Source organism: Branchiostoma belcheri, unplaced genomic scaffold (genome assembly GCF_001625305.1).
Source record: "Branchiostoma belcheri isolate BF01 breed outbred unplaced genomic scaffold, Haploidv18h27 scaffold77, whole genome shotgun sequence".
NCBI lineage: Eukaryota > Metazoa > Chordata > Leptocardii > Amphioxiformes > Branchiostomatidae > Branchiostoma > Branchiostoma belcheri.
This window is the reverse complement of record NW_017804431.1, coordinates 140,211-159,303: the sequence shown is the minus strand read 5'-3', so window position 1 is coordinate 159,303 and position 19,093 is coordinate 140,211. Positions and strand designations below refer to the sequence as shown.

The 19,093-nt window shown below is 40.7% G+C and overlaps 2 protein-coding genes across 2 annotated transcripts in view; one reads left to right on the top strand and one right to left on the bottom strand.

Annotated features, from left to right (window-relative positions):
- Positions 1-12,228, top strand: part of LOC109485619 (protein FAM214A-like) — a 29,543-nt gene extending 17,315 nt beyond the window's left edge. The window contains exons 4-12 of the mRNA XM_019789307.1: positions 264-389; positions 3,216-4,806; positions 5,277-5,417; positions 6,227-6,312; positions 7,147-7,309; positions 8,366-8,488; positions 9,204-9,272; positions 10,032-10,210; positions 11,392-12,228. Coding sequence (XP_019644866.1) covers positions 264-389; positions 3,216-4,806; positions 5,277-5,417; positions 6,227-6,312; positions 7,147-7,309; positions 8,366-8,488; positions 9,204-9,272; positions 10,032-10,210; positions 11,392-11,548 — 2,635 coding nt within the window. The 3' untranslated portion in view covers positions 11,549-12,228. The remainder of the gene's footprint in view (positions 1-263; positions 390-3,215; positions 4,807-5,276; positions 5,418-6,226; positions 6,313-7,146; positions 7,310-8,365; positions 8,489-9,203; positions 9,273-10,031; positions 10,211-11,391) is intronic.
- A 1,656-nt stretch (positions 12,229-13,884) lies between these two features.
- LOC109485591 (DC-STAMP domain-containing protein 1-like) overlaps positions 13,885-19,093 on the bottom strand; it is a 10,927-nt gene continuing 5,718 nt past the window's right edge. The window contains exons 3-5 of the mRNA XM_019789273.1: positions 18,496-18,609; positions 16,419-16,598; positions 13,885-14,054 (exon numbers count right to left, since the gene is read on the bottom strand). Coding sequence (XP_019644832.1) covers positions 13,971-14,054; positions 16,419-16,598; positions 18,496-18,609 — 378 coding nt within the window. The 3' untranslated portion in view covers positions 13,885-13,970. The remainder of the gene's footprint in view (positions 14,055-16,418; positions 16,599-18,495; positions 18,610-19,093) is intronic.

Sequence of the window (19,093 nt, the reverse complement as noted above, 5' to 3'; positions counted from 1 at the left end):
AGTCCACATTTGGATATACATATGCATGTATGTATGACATTCTGTTGACTGTTGTGTAAGAAACAGGAGGAGCGAGTAAAAACAGATAAAAACCCTGCTGGTCCCGGGCCGGGGTTCAAACCCACGACCTCCCGAGCACCAGCTTCAAAATCTGACACTCTAACCAGTCCGCTAAAAGGTCTAGACTCCTTGGCCGGGTCAGTAGCGCACTGTTACAGTTGGATGTGTGTGTGTTCACATGTCTGTATTCTGTGTTTCTGTAGTCCGTGTGGCGGTCGGGACACCCCGCGCACCTTACTCCAGGCGGTACGATCGTACATCCACTTCTCCCAGCTGAGTGCCTGGCTCAGTCAGACACATGGACAGGCACCCAAAAATGTGCTGTACAGGTCAGTCCTCACAAGTACTATCCTTTTGTTTTGTACTATTGTATAAGCCAGTTAGCACGTCGGCAGAACGTACTGCGCCTGCGCAGAACCCTACATTTTCACGCTTTTCGGTGGATTTTTGGTCAACGTTGCTTTGGAATTTTGCCTGTTGCAGAGGATATCTTTTCCAACATAACATTTGGAAACTACAGACGAGATGTTAACCTTATATGCGTGAATACGACCTTATATGAGACGTTCTACCGAAGTGCTATGTATAATTACACTACGGGTTTCGCGCAGGTGCAGTACGTTCTGCCGACGTGCTAAGCCAGTTCACTGCACATTCACAAGTTCTAACCTGGGGCTCCTAAACTGTGAATTATTGTTCATTCCATAATAAGACAATACAAGATATTTTAGGTGTGTTTTGCTTACATCTTATATAGGTTCCCTCAACTTTGACATATTATCCACAATACATTACTCTGCACTTTAACCCAGTTATTATCATTTAGTACAATAGGGTGCATTGAAAATTAACTGCTAATAGCTTATGATGCTGAAACATAATCTAAGAAATTGTATTTCCTTTCCTTGTCAATTTATATTTAATTACTCCGTGAAGGAGGTCAGGACCTCCGGACGGAGTGTTGTAATCGGCTGATTTTTCATGTTCGCAGTCAAAACACTGGGTTCTCTTTGTGTAATCGGCACGCAATTTTATACGCCGTCTGCGGGCATGCCCGTGTTGATGCACGAATGTGTATTTTTGCCGTTGCTGCTTTCGCGGTCAATGTAATATCGCAGACGCACCCCTACAATTACGAGGCGAATTGGAATGGTCCAGAAAAACGCGTTGTTTGGAATAGCAGGTGGGGGGGGTAAAAAGTTCATGCAGATACGGGGTGGTTTTTATAAGTGGTTCCAGATGTTTTTGCCCATGGTTAAGAGATGCCAAGTTTTTTGGAAGATGTTCGCAGCCAAAACGCATTCTTCCGTACGTCGCATTTTTGTGTAATTTCGCATGTGGTGTTGCATTATGTCCGGGATGATGCACGTCTTTTTATTTTTACCGTAGCTGTTTTGATATTGGAGTAAATGGTTATTTTCGAAACATCCCCAGGGCTCGAAATTAACATTGTCCCAGTGTCAAATGACACTAAATTTTCAGCTTGGGACAATTCAAATTACGTTTCGGGACAATTTTGGGGCAATTGGAAAATTCTAAGACCATCCACGTCATTTGGGAACGCGATCCATCCATCCTGCTGCAGACTGCTGGCAGCCTATAAATATATAATACTCTGACAAACATTTAAATTTGACCAGTCAGGGATTCCAAATATCAGGGACGGTGCCATGCCCATGATATTATCATGTATTTCCCTACATTTACTAATAAAGTGGACTTCAAGTTGTATAAATTCAGTTGTTGTTTTCTTATTTTTGTCATCAACTTATTTCCTGAAAAGCAGGCTGGGACAGTCCATATTCAGTTCGGGACAATTGAAATCTATGTTCGGGACAATTCTGGGACAATAGTGAAAAAAGTTAATTTCGAGGCCTGATCCCCATGTCGTTGAAATGTTGTCGTCCGTTTATGTCACCGGTAGTAAGTCGCGGCGGGGCTGATGGGGCGGAAATGTGGGGTGGTCAGAGGTCAACATTAGGAAATGTTAATACCGATGACGTAATCCTATCGATTTCAAACTGGTCGGGTGTGGCGACCTAGTGGCGGCGTGTATTTAGTCACGTAGCAACTGGCCGGTCGTCCTAGCAACGACACATGGCCAATATTTTTGGGTTGGGCCGCTCCATAGTGTTAGTGGAGCAGCTCTTTGTAAACATGGACAATATTTTTGAGCAACCCATCAATGTGTTCTACCTCGTGGTCGGATGTGGTCTGGGGCTGGTAAACCGCACATACAGTACTTAGTCTAGTAGATCGGGTAATTTTATGATTTGCTAGTTGTAAAGGCGTCGTGTAGTATGAGCCGGTATATGAAGAAGTAGCCTGTGTTACACAATCATGCTTTCGGCCGAATTGATGTGCAACTGTTACTAATTACAGGGACTGCGCTAATGCCGACCAGTCGCGCCACAGTGCAGTCGCGCTGTCCTGATACACCGCGAATGTGCGAGTGTTCCCTGTAGACAGTCCCGGGAGTCATTTTTTTCGCACATTCCAGGAGCCAAACCAAAATACGTTCATGAACCGAGTCCAAAAAAACGAAACGTGAAAATCGGATGATCGGACCTGATGTACATTTCTCTTTCTGTAGATTGTACACACAATACACACATCTTTAGATAATCTGGCCATGGCAGGTAAAAAAAAGTAACCCTGAATCATACTAGATTAGCGTAAATGCATGTTAATGCGTTCAAAACAAGAAAAGAATTTGTTTCCCGGTATTAATCTCTTGAAACACGGCGCTGAATATTTACGCAAAAATATTTCGGGCATCGCGCGCCCTTCCCCGTTGTTTAGACTGTATGCAAATCCCGCGTCACGTGTCGGCATTTCGGATCTCTGATTGGTTGTTGCGTCTTAAGATGACTGAGCCGACGCGCGTTTAAACAATTTTTCTTTGTTCGATTTATCACACTTCACAGAGAATTGTCGCCAATGGCTACTTCTTTTTGTTGCAATATATAATACTTCACGGAGAATTGTCACCTATGGCTTCTTGTTTTCTTTAAAAAAAAGAAAAATGGTATTTCCTTTCCTTGTCAATTTTTATTTAATTTTCTTCAAATAAAAAGAAAAAGAAATCCGTAAGAAGAAATAGAAATAGTGCTCCTCAGAACATGTCCCTGACAGTGTGTTGTGTTTCTCTGCAGAGTGTGTGCCCCGGGGGAGGGGTACAACGCACAGTTCCTGGAACAGCCAGAGATCCACCACTTCCCTGTACCGAGCCTGCCCCCCTCCCGAGGGTTAAAGGTCACCGTAGCCTACTTACCCAGGAAGGAGCGCATCCCCAACCCCAGGTGCAGCCTGGAACACCACCTCAAACAACCTAAATCTGCCAGTACGGTTCTAGAACAACGTGAACATGACATCACAGAACACAGCACAACAAAGAGGGCTGTTCCGGAATCCCCCAAACCGACAGAACGTGTCCGGGAAACCAGAATACACAGTCCAGACGAGAAACCAAACACTCCTAGTTTTCCCCCCACTACCTCGGCCAGTTGCTCGCAGAATTCTGTTGGAAGTCAGTCTGGTGAAGGTATCAGACCTGGGTTACGAGAGGACCATAAAAGACTGCAGCATTCGAGTAATAGTGGAAGTAGCAGTTCAGAAACCACTCCCTGCAATAGCCCCTTATCAAGACCTTCTCATCTACAGTTGCAAATTTGTCAGAACTCGCCCAAGCTCGAGCCCTTCAAGTTTCCCAACCTGACTAGCACGCCGAATCAGGACGCAGCAACAACAACCAATCATCTGCTGACGCCGTTCGATTTCAGCCAATCAGAGAAGGAGCAGAGAAGCCCCAAAGTTTTGATGACAACGTGGGACCAACTACCAAAGCTGTACCAACCTCTTGTTCCGGAACGGGAGACGACACAACAAACGCAAAACGACTTCTGTTTATCAGAAGACAGCGGGATTTCAGACAGCGGGAAGGATAAGTCGTGTTTGTTTAACACTCCTGACTGGAAATTGAGAAGACTTTCCATCGAAAGCGACGAAACCACGCCTAACGCAAAATCTAAGATGGCGGTACCCTCAGAGAAAGATCAGGTCGTTGCAAATATCGCATCTCAGGTTGAGAGAAGAATGTCGCCGGCGGAACTTGAGTGTTTTCTCCAAACTCTCGCTACAAAGAAAGGTCGACATGACGACCGACTGAAAAGCCAGAACGCAAAGGCTAGCACTTCGACAAGTAAAAAGGAGTCGAGTATACAGCACGTTCCGGAGAAATCTCCGGAAAAACACGACTCTTCGCTCAAACCTTCGGGAATTCCTTGGTTCCTTGGAGATGAAGAATTGAGAATATCGGAACATCGAGACAAATCCAAGAGAAGAGTCTCAGAATCAGAACAATTTGTTTGGGAGAGACAAGACAACTTGGTCTCAAGGACTAGCTCATTCCAACCCGAGGAAGTAGTGGTGCAAGAGCAAAATGACTGCAATTTCTTGGAGGATTCTTTAGGTTCCCCAAATGACCTAAGCTCAAGAACTCTTGATGAGGAAGCACCTAACGGGCTGTCTATACCGGAGAAAGTTGCAACTGCTCACAAGTCTCATCAGAAGGCAGAAGGTGAATCTTCTCAAGAAGTTGACGAGATTCTTCCCAAGAAAAGGGCCAGAGAAGCAGTGTGGGCCATCAGGAGTCCAACTGATCGACCGGCCTTCTTACCAGGTTTCGCCAAGAGCAAGTCTCTACTGAAGGATGTTATCAAGAGACCTGCAAAGGTGGCAGAAGAGGTTTGTTGTTGTCTATTGTGTTCCAAAATTTGTTTAGTTTCGTGTTTCAAAAACACTGTTGTAAATAAAAGTCTGTCAAGTTCAGTGTATCAAAAATTGTTACAAAGTATGTTAAATTCAGTGTTACAAAAATTGTGTTGCAGACTTTTTTATATTGTGTTGCAGAGCTTTTTCTAAGTTCAGTGTTTCGAAAAATTGAGTTGCAAACTTTGTTCAGTGTTTTGAAAATTATGTTGCAAAGTTTGTAGTGTTCAGTGTTTCACAAATTTTGTTTCAAATTTGGTTAAGTTCAGTGTTTCAAAAATTGTGTAGAAAAGTTTGTCGAGTTCCGTGTTTCAAAAATCATGTTTCAAAGGTTTTTTAAGTTCAATGTTTCAAAAATTGTTTTGCAAAGATTTTTTTAAACCTCAGTGTTTCAAACAATGTCTTACAGAGTTTATAAAGTTTTTTGCAATAACTTTTTTACTCAGGATGCAGAGTTGCTGGCGAGAGCAGCTTCAGCTCAGCCCATCCCTACTCCTGATGAGAAGGCCAAGTTTCGGCGCTCTCTGGACAGCTGTACCGACTACGTGTTCCACCCTAAAACTGGCCTCCCTGTCAACTCTAGCCCGGTAAAAACATACTGTCATTGTATCAAATATTGTGCAATTAGGCCACACCAATTTAATTTCTTGGTTAACGGATTTTTCTAGAAAAATAATGGAGCGGGCGGGGAAAAAAAATAAAATAAAAACAGGCCTAGGCATCCTATTATGGCCCAAAATGGTACGATAGGAGCCATGAAGTCAACACACCAGGCTGGTTCAAAATTAAAACAATGAATTTTGAACTTTTAATGATACCATTGCATTGAAAGATGGAATAACTGTAACAACTAGGAAAAGGGACTGTTTTTAACTGTTCAGGGCAAAATATGAGCATTTTGCAGTTGATTCTGAATTTTAATTTTTTTCAGAAAAAATGAAGCGGGCAAATCTGGTAACCAAGAAATTACATTGGTGTGGCTTTATTGTAACAAATATTGTGCCATATACATGTATTATAATGTATCAAATATTGTGCCATATATTATATATTGTAGCAAGTATTATGCCATATATTATATGTTACATATTATGTATGTATTTTAAATGTTTGCTTACTTGCTTGTATATTCTAAATGTTGAAGTTGTCAAATTGTAAAATCATTAATTCATGTGCTACATGTATAGGGTAGTGTACAGTATTTACTGGGGGATGTTGGACAGTTTGAAAGTACCTCCTGGTGACACAACTTATTACTGCAGAAGAACTAGACATAGAACTAGACACTGAAGATTCAACACTAGACCAGTGTTGACAGTGTAGAGGAGAAATACATCTTTGTGTATTGTATATATCATGTCTTGTAATTGTTTGTTTGTTTGTTTGTTTGTTCCAGGCTCCCCCCAGACGCTCGCAGACTTCAGAAAGTTTTGACTTTGATGACAGCCTCATTGTCAAACAACCAAACACATGGATGAGAAAGTGAGTGATGGAAATTTCTATTAGTGTTTTATGACTAAAAAAAATTGATTCAAACTATGCGAAACTCGAATGAATTATGACTTAATACCACTAAAGACTTTTACATTGTATTGTATTGTATTGTATTGTACATGCCCAGAATATTTGTTGTATTAGGTACATACATATCAAGTACTATAGTAGTAATAGTAGTAATAGAAGAAGTAGCAGTAGTACTGGTACCAGTACTGTTACTTTACTACATGTAGTACTACATTTGTACAATGTACATGTAGTAATAGCAGCAGTAGTACACTCAGTCAGGTGATAGTACATTGTAATAATTGTAGCAGCAGTTACTGTAGTACATAATACTATATTATAATAGTAGTAGCAGCAGTAGAAGTCGTAGTAGTAGCCTAAGACTGGTTTATTCAGCAGGGTAGTGATCATAGTGTATCACAGTATTCTTACATGTTACATGCGTAGTATAACAGCATCTATCCTTGGTGCTGAACTACATTCCATTCACTGTTAAGAACTTTCTTCGTACTTCCTTATAGCTCTACATCTTGCATGTAGGGTAGAGGTAGTGTATCTCAGTATTCTTAGTACAACAGCATCTTTCCTTGGTGCTGAACTACATTCTATTTGCTACTAAGATCTTTCTTGTTACCTCCTTCTAGTTCTACGTCTTGTGATAGCAGTAGCAGCAGTAGGAATAGTAGTTGTAGTGGAGTGGTACGGTAGGGATAGTGTACATGTATTACAGTATTCTTGGTATAACAGCATCTTTCCTTGGTGCTGAACTACCTTCCATTCACTGTTAAGATCTTTCTTGTTACTTCCTTCTAGTTCTACGTCTTGTGGTCGGCTGGACACGGCAGCTCTGGCCTCGCTGTCGGATCACAAGAAGGTGCTGAGCACGAGCGCGCCGGCCTGCGCGGGAATGAGCCTGCTGGGGAACTTTGAGGAGTCCGTTCTCAACGGAAGGCTGGAGCCGCTCGGTACAGTGGAGGTAGGGATAACCCATTCTGTGATGGGGCTTGAATACTTTTATTCTTCCTGCTTGCTTACGCTGTTTCAAGTATGCTGCTGTGCATGAAAAAAGTTTTAGTACATGCCTGTAGCCAGGGGGGGTTTGGTGGGTTTGGAAGAACCCCCCACCCCACAAGGCTCAAAGGTCCACTTTTTGGTCCACTTTTTATCTAAAGGTCCAAGATTTCTCTTTAGATGGACTGATTTGTATCATCAGCGGGCCTGGAATTGTATAAAAACTGCTCACTTTGTCATTGAATAAAAAGTTATCTCCGATTTTTTTCTTTGAAATCCTCTCAAAAACACAGGAAATACCATTTCAGAAGGTTCATTTTTCAAAACTTTCCATGGGAGCATGCCCCCGGACCCCCCTAGAAACCTAGCGCCTGGTCCCCTCAAGCAGTGGGAAGGACCCCCCCATTCAAAATCCTGGCTACGGGCATGCAGTATTCCTTGGCGGAAAAGTCACCCAAAGCAATTTCAGGACAGTAAACCTGTAGTTGATGAAGTATGTATACATCAAACTGTAAACAGTCAAGACTAAGCATTTGACTTCTTTAACTACATGTTATACTTCACAGGTGGTAACTCAAATAATTGGTACAACAAACAGAAATCCATGATCACTAAGTGCATACTCAGTGCAGGTTAAGTTAAGTGCAGGTAGGCATCAGAAATACGTGTATGTGCACAGTCCCAAGAAATTTGTGGTAAACATGTGGGAATTTCGGAAGCCTGTAGTACAACTTAAAGTGTGGGTTACTTTTGTGGGGTCAGTGACGCAACAGTAGGAGTGTTGGACTTGGAACCAATAGGTCCTGGGCTTGATGCTCACCATGCCCCGAAGTTGTGCCCTTTGGAAAGGCACTTTACACGAATTCCCTCCCTTTACGGTGGAGTGATGCCCACTGAGCCTCTTTGGCTAATCTGTCTAAATGTGTGCCAAAAACACACACAACATCTTCTTATTTGCCACCAAGAACTGTAAATTTTAAATTTTTTTTTTGTAATATTGAATATTTTCTGTGTTTGACAGGGTTTTACTGCAGAACTGGGAGCGAGCAGTGCTCACGGGACCTTCTGTCCCAGACACGTGAAGATGAATGTCCAGGCTGAATTCTACGGGGTTTCAGATGACCACGCTCCTTCACCATACTCAGTGAGTACAGAAAACAGTGTCCATATTTTACTCTTTGTGTATGTTTATAGTTATGTACCGTATGTATACCGCCATTGAGTAATCAGCCATATTGTATTGGAGAATGCTGTATATCTGTATGTATGCTTTAGCCATATGGGTGAAGAGAAATACATGTATGCATATTCCTGCCCAAAAAGTCCTAACCCTTGTCCTGCTGACATTCCTGGCACAATATTTTTCAATGCCCTGCAGTGGCATAGTTACTTGCGTTTCACTGCGGTGTGATGCGTTGCACGAGAAATACCCCCAAATCGTACGGTAACCTATACAGGGTGTTATTATATAGATGTTACTGTAACATCTGTGTCCATAATATCACCAGGGTCCATAATATCGCCACCTTGAGAAAAAGTGTGCTTAAAGATATTTTTACTGCTACATACCCTAGGTATGTACATTTGATATGTGAAGGAGTGCATACCAAAAGTACATGTATGTTGCAGTAAAAATATCTTTAAGCACACTATTTCTCAAGGTGGCGATATTATGGACCCTGGTGATATTATGGACACAGATGTTATGTGCAAAACAACAATTGTTGTGCTTCGCAGGACAAGGGCTAATACAGAATGGCGTAGTTGAATATAAACAAAAAAGTATGTAGTATACTAGAAATAACTGTGTCTAGCAATCTCATATTTTTCGTACCTGATGGATGTTCGATATATTGCAGGGTATCATAAGTCTGGATGGTTTGGGGAAGAAAGGCTACCAGGTACCCAAGAAGGGCACATTGCAATTGGTGAGTCAACTGTTTAAAAAATGTACACCATTCAGTAGACTATAACTACATGTATACTACCCTCATACAACAACCATAGAAAAATGGTGCAATGGCTAACTGGGTAGAGTGCTTACCTTGCATTCGGTAGGTCATGAGTTCGATCCCTGGCCGAGTCATACCAAAAGACTTAAAAAATGGTACACACTGCTTTCTCTACTTAGCACTCAGCATTTGAGAAGGAGTATGGGAGTTAACCACACACCACTACCAGTGGAGATGGGTGCAAAGCTTCTACCCTATATACATGTAGCAGCGTGCAAAATACCTGGTTGCCAAATGGCAACCAAATTTTACTTGGGGCAACCTACTTTTGAACCCAGGTAGCCCAGTGTGCTACCTGAATTTTAAGAATGCCCCCCCCCCCCCCACGAAAGCATGCCCACTTGGCTTGCACCACTGTAGCCTGCAGATGCTTTTTAATTTTAGGTATTAATGGCTATTACTAGTAACAGTTATGTTACTGTTAGAAATATTGTCAAAGATTTATGTATGTAACATTACTTAATTTGAGGAAAGTAGTAACTTATACTTTATAGGTGGGGCAACCTAAAATTTCTGATGGGCAACCTAATTTTTGCCATAGGTTGCCCACTCGGCAACCTGGCTCAAAAAAGTATTTTGTACACTGGTTATAGATACTATATGTGGCATATAGATTGGTTTAACCTACAGGTAGTTACATACATGTATCTTACCTGGTTATATTTTTTCCCTCAGACCCTGTTCAACCCCCACCGTACGGTAGTGAAGATGTTTGTGGTACAGTATGACCTGGTGGACATGCCGCCTAACTGTCAGACGTTCCTGCGCCAGAGAACCTACTACGTCCCCGCTCACTCCACCAGTCAGGACATCAAGGCAGAGGGGCTCACACCCAGATACGTCGTACATCTGAGGTGGGTTTGTTTTCTTGTTGTTTTATAAGGACCTACATTAGTCTACACCAATCAGGCCTCGAAATTAACGGTGTCCTGATGGCCACTCAGACCACTAAAATTTTGGCCGGGACAACTGAAAAGACACTTTGGGACATTTTGGGGACAATAGATAAATAATCAACATCAGAAAGTCAACCCTTCTTTTGTTCACCAGGCACACATCCTGGCTTTTGGCTCCGGAAAAGTCCACTCAAACTTCCTATTTTTGTCATACAAAAGTCATACAATACTTCCTAAAAACAGGTTGGGAAATTTCATCCTCACGTCGGGACAGTTGAAATTAATATAGTGCTGGGACAATAGTAAGAAAAGTTAATTTCGAGGCCTGCCAATTTAATATGATGCATGAATTCCTCCATTCATTTTTTTTTATTTACACAAAAAAATTTTAGGCTCTGAATCAACTCCAAAATGCTCAATTTTAGCCTCGAAAGGTGAGGGAAGTCCCTTCTCTTCACAGTTGTTAGTTTTTCATCTATCAATGCACTGGTTTGTAATGATTAAAAGTTTGAAATTCATTGTTTAATTACAAACCAGCCTGGTACTGTATGTTGGTCCTCTATCTTAGGTTTGTCTGGAACTCAATTGTCGCGTGAAACTTCTGCTGTGTTAGTGATCTTGTGGTTAGGGTTGTTGACTACGAGTTAACTGAAGGTTTTGGGTTTGAATCCCTGACAGGCCTCACTGTTGTATCCTTGGTAAAGCACTTGACACCTATTTCCTCACTGGACTCAGATGAAAATAAGTACCTAGCTTCAGTTAGAACAAAGGTTGAGGAGCTGGTCACCACATAGATGAATGTATTTGAATAGAAATGAACAGAGCAGGTCTTCGTTAGGCTAGGCCATGTGAAGGTAAACATTATGTATTTGCTTTGCAGACGCTACCATTTCTACATGTGCAGTTGCTATTTGTTCTTTATAAACATGGCAAAACTTAATAAATTTGTGCTTATAAACCTGCATTTCCCCTCTGGTCTTTCAGTCACTAACGAAAGCTAGTGGATACTAGCTGAAACATCTGACGTTTTCAAAATCACATCCAGTTACTTGAGTAACTGCTTTTTGGCGTATCGTATTACCTTGATGTCTAACCTTCATCGACAAAACTCAATATTTTTTTCTTTTTTGTTTCATCAGATTTGCGAGTTCCAAGTCAGGAAGGATCTACCTCCACAAGGACATCCGCCTGTTGTTCGCCCGTCAGCGATACGATGTGGACGCCGGGATGACCAACTACGAGTTAAAGTCTTTCACCGAAGTTCCCAAAAATCCACGCTTTTCACCCAAAAAGTGAGGGGATTCGTATCACCGCACCCCTCTACATTTAGGTGAAGCAATTTGGGATTTGAATGACCGTTTGAAAAAGAATGAAGAGAACAGAGGAACATCTTGTTGAAAGATCACATTTGTGAGGGTCCAATGGGGAAACAGTGGTAAGGCCTAGGAAAAAATGTTGTGTTTCCAGTTTCCTGACTGACCCTAGCAAGAACCCACCAATCCTTTAGCATTTTTTGTGGTCAATTACTACTAGCAAGGCCATACAATTTTTTATCTAACATCCGAATTTCAAATCTGCTGAAGTGTTACTTCATGTACTTTTAGAAGCAAATTTTTATTGAGAAAATTGGATAGAATATTTGCCCCTTCTCCACAAGCAAAATGGAGGGATGGGTCCTATAGACAACCCTGGTCGTGATACATTTCAGTTTTACATTAATTTGTATTTTTTTGATTCCTTCAGCCAAAATCAAGGAAAAAAAGAGAGAACCAAACCTACTGAAACAATTGTTTTTTTATGACTGAAATCGGAAACACAATATTTTTTCCTAGGCCTAATCAAAGATCACTGTAACTTTGCACACAGATAATACATGTAAAACCATGCCCTGCAAGTCACTAAAAAGGGACCATGTCACATGTTAACAATGGCAATCATTAGAGAAAATATTGTGGAATGAATAAGTGTTTAATTGAGAAAAAAAGAAAGAAAAAAAACTAAAATGTGTAAACAAATCTTTTAGGAAAAATTAAACTATTTCTCAGATTTTCTCTGTATTTGTTGAAAATGTAAGACAAATTGATTTTACTTGAAGACATGTACATGTAATTATTGTTTTTAAGATTAATTTTCAGTACGTTGCCAAGACAAAGTAGTTGTTGTTTTTTGGACAGACAAGTTACGTAGGTCTTTTGTGATACGTATTTATTCTTTTGTTTCTACATTTTCTATTTATTGTATACTGTTCTGTTTTCGTTACCTCATAAACTTGCGTACTGATATAGGGAAGTAGCTTACGGCTTGAAAGAAACATTTGCCTTACAAGTACAGTCCAAAATATGCCTGTATACGTACAATGTACAGTGACTTTAGGTTTCTCTGAACTTATACTTCTTGGGCTGTGCCATTCAGAAAGGTTGTGGGAGGGGCAGCTTTGAATCTTAAACCAAAATGAAAGGATCACATTAAGTGAAGAAACAAGACATATGAGGGGAAGTTTACAAAACAAGCGTTGTATCAAGCATGTTGATAACCCCCCTCTACAGTTTTTCAAATGGTATAGCCCTTACAGTATGTTATTGACACTACATGATGTTACATCTGAAGACAGTTCTCACAAAACAATCTTTCAGATCAGTCCGTGTGCTTGACACAGACCACAAAGATGTATATTAAGTGTTCTTCATTTCTTCTAAGGTCCCCTGTTACTAGAAGGCAATTCACTAGAAATGGATTTGTGTGATTGTTGACTTCATAATTTAAAAGACGACAAAACACGCAAAACATGAAAAGATTTGTTCTTTACATCTAACTTTGTTTGATCTGTGAAATCAGCGACCGTAGCCTGTAGTGTGAAGGGGCTGTTACCCATTATTTATTTTGTTCTTTTTCTATTCCCTCATTTGTTATCCATTCTTTCCATCTGTCCATTTTGTAGCTGCACATAGAAAGTTTTTCAATTTGTACACAGGAAAACAGCCCTTCCTTGAATGCTAGCTTCTTAATTTGTGTCACAAAGTATAATATTTCCTATTGCACTAAAGATCTTTTGTTGAATTATTATTTATTGACATGGACATACTTAAAGCTAAGTTGTCCAGAAAAAATGAGATGCACAAATTGTCACATTTATAGAAATCCTTGTAATCATAAAAATGTGAATGTTATTTATAGTAACTCCTAGTGATTCTTCATACATGTACCTGTACAACTGCACACGCATATATTAATATTTCCCACCTGTATGGAAGGGAAACATATTGTGAGTGAAAAGTGGTGATGGTAGTGGCTGCAACAGTGGTTGGCAAATGTTGGTGTGTGGAATATTTGCAGTGTATGCAGACGATGAAGACAATAATAAAATGTGCCTGGTCAGAAGTGACTTTGGCTTATGATGGAATTGTTTTGTGTCATAAGGGTCGTGGAATTCTTTTTTGAAAGCGTGAAAACTAAAATGGCTGCAATTCTGACAAAAAAGCTCCGTAATCAGCTGCTGTAAAAGTCGTGTTAGAAATCTTTGTCTCAAAACGAACAAATGCAGGATTAAAATGGTACTTTCCTGATACATTTGTGATACTTAGGTAGTCAGGAGTCAGGGTGAGCGTCAAGGTCAAAAACAAGAGCAGGAAATACCTGGAGTAAAACCCCCATATTAGAGCCTATCGCGTTTGCCAGGACGATTGTGATCTTGTCTTCACGACATGGTTGTCATCTTGGGTTAGTCGTCCTCGCTACTTGATGACTTGTCACTTGTCTGTGTGTCTTCTGACGTGTAGGCAGGATCACAGTTGTAACAAGTTTTCTGAGGAAAAAAATAATATCCATTCATTTCATGCCTGTTAAAAATGCAGCACATTTAAGCACATTTGGCTAAATGACCAATGGACATATACCATTATTACGTCACAGTTTTTTTACCTGTCCTAAAGAACAATCTAGAATGGTCAGCTAAGTATAAAGATCATTTCAAAGTTTTCAAAGTAAGGTATGTCTGATTTTTGCTGCGTCTAGTTGTGTTGACACAGCATTACATGCCGCATGGGTGATTTAGTTGTGACATTAGACGAAAGTAGTACTGTATTAAAAGCCTTATATTAAGCTAACGCTACACAAACACACACCGCGCTACGCACCCCTGTACAATATAAACGTTGATTGACCGGCATTCATTGCGGTAAACAAACCGTGACGTAATAATGGTATAGGTCCAATAGCAACTTTGTGGCAAAGTTGTCACGCTATGACATTTTTTATACTTTATTCAGAGTTCGAAATACAAAGGTGCAATGTGCAAATTGCACGTAATTTTCAAGATTTGCACCTAAAAATATTTTGAATGTGCAATTTTGCACCTGGACAATACCGATATATCATGTTTGCACTGCGTATCTCCGAAGTTTCTTGCTGTGTCGGCATCGCGCTGGGCGCATGGCAGCCATATTGTTTTCTTTACTGAACATCCTGGGAACAAGCTACTCTCGTCCCCAGGTGAAGACGCGAAGGCATTACGTAATGATTTACCTAATATGGCAAGACGCGAAGGCCTACGTAGCTGACCCGCGAAACTTGTTGCCCGATGTGGTACGAAGTCCTTCGGCAGAGTAATTTCGGCTTTTTCGTCCAATTTTCGGTAAAATTCGGTGAAAAACAGAGTTTTCGGATTTCCCAGCATTCAGTGCTACCCAGGAAATTTGTAAAGCATGAAGAAGGGCCCATGAAGAAGGGGTCGATTTTCAAGGTCTTTTCACGGGCCCAGCCGGCATCAGAGGCTGGTGCAGCCGGTGGCGGTAGACCAGAGGCTGGTGCAGCCGGGGGCGGTGGATCGGGAGATGCCACCGGGTCCACCGTCTCCGAGGATCCCGCGGCCGATGTTGACGACGCGCCCCCAGAGGAGGGCGAGGGGAGCGCCAAGAAGCAAAAATTAACAGGACGTTATTTTTTTCTAAGCAGTATTTTTTTCCTTATATCGTGCACGATATTCAAGGTAAACAGATATGCAAAATAAATGAAATTTATTGCTCGCATACTGTTGGTAAATTTTTTTTATGACGAGTGAGAGGGCCGGGGGTCACTAGAGGCGTCTTTTGAAGCTAATGCCGACAAATTTTTTTTGTGTTCTTTTTTTTTATAAACACAGATGATACTTGCATTGTTCATGTTTTGTTTGGTCCCTTCTTTTTAATGTATACTAAAACTCCTATATGCAGTGGCAGGCTAAGAAGGTTGATACACAGTAAAACAGTTCCAAACCTAAAGATGCAAGGCTAAATATAATTTTGCACATAAATTTTTCAAATTGCACCTAAAAATTTTGCCAATGTGCAATTTTGCACGTACCTGAAAAAAAGTATTTCGAACCCTGTTTAGGTTCGAATTTTTATGTTCATTGTACATGTATTTGTTTGGTTTGATTTACATTTGATGTACTATATGTATCTTAACGTTTGTTTTGGAAATTTGCTTAATACTAGAGAGTATTATCTTTGCCTAGTCCCATACAGCTTTTCTGTGGCACTGTAAGATAAGTTGCTGTACTTGATTGCAGTGTTACTGTGTCAGCTTTTTCTCTACCGTGCTTTAAAGAAATAGAATGGACCTATAAAATTATTACGTCACAGTTTGTTTACCACAATGAATGCCGGTCAATTGACGTTTATATTGTACAGGGGTATGTAGCGCGGTGTGTGTTTGCCTTAATATAAGGCCTTTATACAGTACTACTTTCATCTACTGTCACAACTAAATCACCCATACGGCATGTAATGCTGTGTCAACAAAACTAGACGCAGCAAAAATCATACATACCTGACTTTAAAACCTTGGAAATGATCTTTATTCTTTAAGGGGACCGTTCTAGAATGTTCTTTAGAACAGGTAAACAAACTGTGACATAATAATGGTATAGGTCCATTGAATGGACCTATAACATTATTTGAATGAATGAAGACTTTTAATACAGTACTATTTTCGTCTAATGTCACAATTAAATCACCCATGCAGCATGTAATGCTGTGTCAACAAGACTAGACGCAGCAAAAAATCAAACATACCTTACTTTAAAACCTTGGAAATGATCTTTATTCTTTAACTGACCATTCTAGAATGTTCTTTAGAACAGGTAAACAAACTGTGACGTAATAATGTGATAGGTCCATTGAATTCTCACCTTCATGTCCCTCCAACACTGTCGGCAGTACACGTATCTACATCCAGGACAGTGGTGAGTGAACTTATTTTCCTTCTCGTCACAGATGAGACACTGTTTCTTCCCCAGACCCAGCCACTTCAACCAGAAGAACAGGTGAGGGAACTTGTAGCGCAGGATCGTGGGTAGGGCTGTCTCCACCTTTAAAAGGAGGGATTGCAATGTAAAAACTAGAGAAACAAGACTGGCAAAAAAAAAATACATTGCCATGGCGACGGTGGTTCATGTTAGGGTTATTGTTTGCATGGCACTGCCATCGTTTCATGATTTTGAGCAAGACAGATACAGTGCACTCCTCCCCTGAGTGTATAGTGAACGAGCCCCGGGGTCACAGAAAGTAGGGCCATCCGTGGCAGACAGGTCTTCTGGGTCTTCCCAAGGGTTTCCAGGAATGTGGGCATAGATGTGGGTCAGGGAAATGCCTGTGGACATTCCGTTCCTGTGGACAAAATGCCTGTACAATTCCTAGAATTCTTGCGAATTGCACACAATACTGTACTATTAGGCTCCTCCCTGAGACGTCGCCAATAACATTTGCAAAGCAAATGCATAATGTTTACCTTAGGACATGGTCTGCCCTATTTTACATTTGTAATTCTTACTCAAACACATTCACATACATGTACTACAAGTACATGTATATGGTGACAGGAGCAGAGCAGACCATGAAATTGCAACATTATGTAACCCAACAACAGTCACCATGGTGACAGACGTCAACAAATCATGTCATTGGTCAGGTCAGAGGTCACTGGAGAAGAGGGAGAAACTTACATGACTGAGCAAAAACAATATGTTTTCCTTCAGTTAACATATTAAAACACGTTTGATTATAGAATAGCTTTTGACAAGACATTGACAAGAACAAGAAGTACAGAAAGCATTGAGAAGTGGTATAAAGTCATAACATGTAGTTCTACGTTACGTTGGTGAAGGTTACTCATCCAGGATAAAGATAAATTGATAAAGCCGTTAAATCTTTTCTAACTGGATAATTGAATAGCTGCGCTCACTTGGTGGCTTTATTCCGTGGTTATAACAACTGCCAAGGCTTTATCACACCATTTTCACCTCGAGGCGGGTCATTAACCCTTAATTCTATTATATATTACAGTATACTACGATAATTCTAGTCAAGCTAAAGGGGGTTTGACTCCTCTGGAGGCAGTGAGAGATGAATTGATTATTAGTCAGTGTCCACACTTTGAGACCAACATAGATTATTTCAAACAGTTGCCAGAATTTCCACATCCTTCTACAATTTAGATGATCATCAAAAGACATGATGTGTATGTTCTACCAAACCCACTCCATGACAATTCATTGTCCACAGCCTTCAAAGAAGAAGTCAAACCCGATAACAGTAACGTAGTTGTAGTATAAGTTGATCAGACAGTAGATGTATGTATCCTACTACTTTCTTTGACACTGTACATGCAATTAGCCTTTGGGCATGATTTTGCAAAAGAAAATCACACGTATTAGGCCACAGCAAGTAAATTTTATGGATGACATCCTCCGCAGACTCCAAATCTAATGCGAGCGGGCGAAAAAAAAACAAGACGGGCGGAAAAAAAACAAGGTTCCTGTAGTACATTTTAAAATGTTGACTCAATCATTGTACAAATGGTTTTTATTCAATGCGAACATCACATATACACATCCAGGATCACATACCACTGCATCAAAATAAGAAACAAAACATTAATTCAGATCCTTTTCTTGTCTCCTCTCTTCAGTTATCTGCCTTCCAGCATGGCAACAGACATCTTTGCCTATTTTCGGCATGTTGACCACTGTCAGAGGGCAACAAAATTTCTTTTTTTTTTAAATCAGACGAAAATTAATGCGCACGCTGATGTCATCCATAAAAATTACTTGCTGTGGCCTTATGGGCTTTTTAAGAAAAACGACATCTTGCGATAATTTTCAGAAATGCACCAGTCATTCTATAAAATTGAAAATTGGACACAAAATCGAAGAGCAAACGAAAACTGTTAAACTGTAATTTTTTTTAAAGATAATTTGAATCTCTTACCGATAGTTTCTTTTCTCTCACCAGGCGCCGGATCTTCTTGCGCATGTGCGTGAGGAAACCCACCCGTTTTCTCATAAACTCGTTATACAGATGCAGGGTCCTCTTCTTTGCTCTCTGCGCATGCACAAACGTTATCAATTAGATATACGGAAAAGCGATTCAAACACAAGACTGACAAGACTGGCAATGAAAACATACATTGCCATGGCGACGGTGGTTGCTGTTAGGGTTATTGTTTGCATGGCACTGCCGTCATTTCATGATTTTGAGGAAGACTTGGTACTTGGACTTTGGTTAAGTCTAGATAGATACAGTACACTCCTCCCCTGAGTGTATAGTGAACGGGCCCCGGGGTCACAGAAAGTAGGGCATCTGGGGCAGACAGGTCTTCAGGGTTCCAGGAATGTGGGCATAGATGTGGGTCAGAGACATGCCTGTGGACATTCCGCATGCCTGTGGACAAAATTCCTCTACAATTCCAAGAATTCTTGCGAATTGCACACAATACTGTACCATTAGGTAATCTCCAAGCAGATGTTTCGGTGGCTGCAAAACAGTATCAAATTGGCCAGACAGTATCAAATTGGCCAGCCAGTAT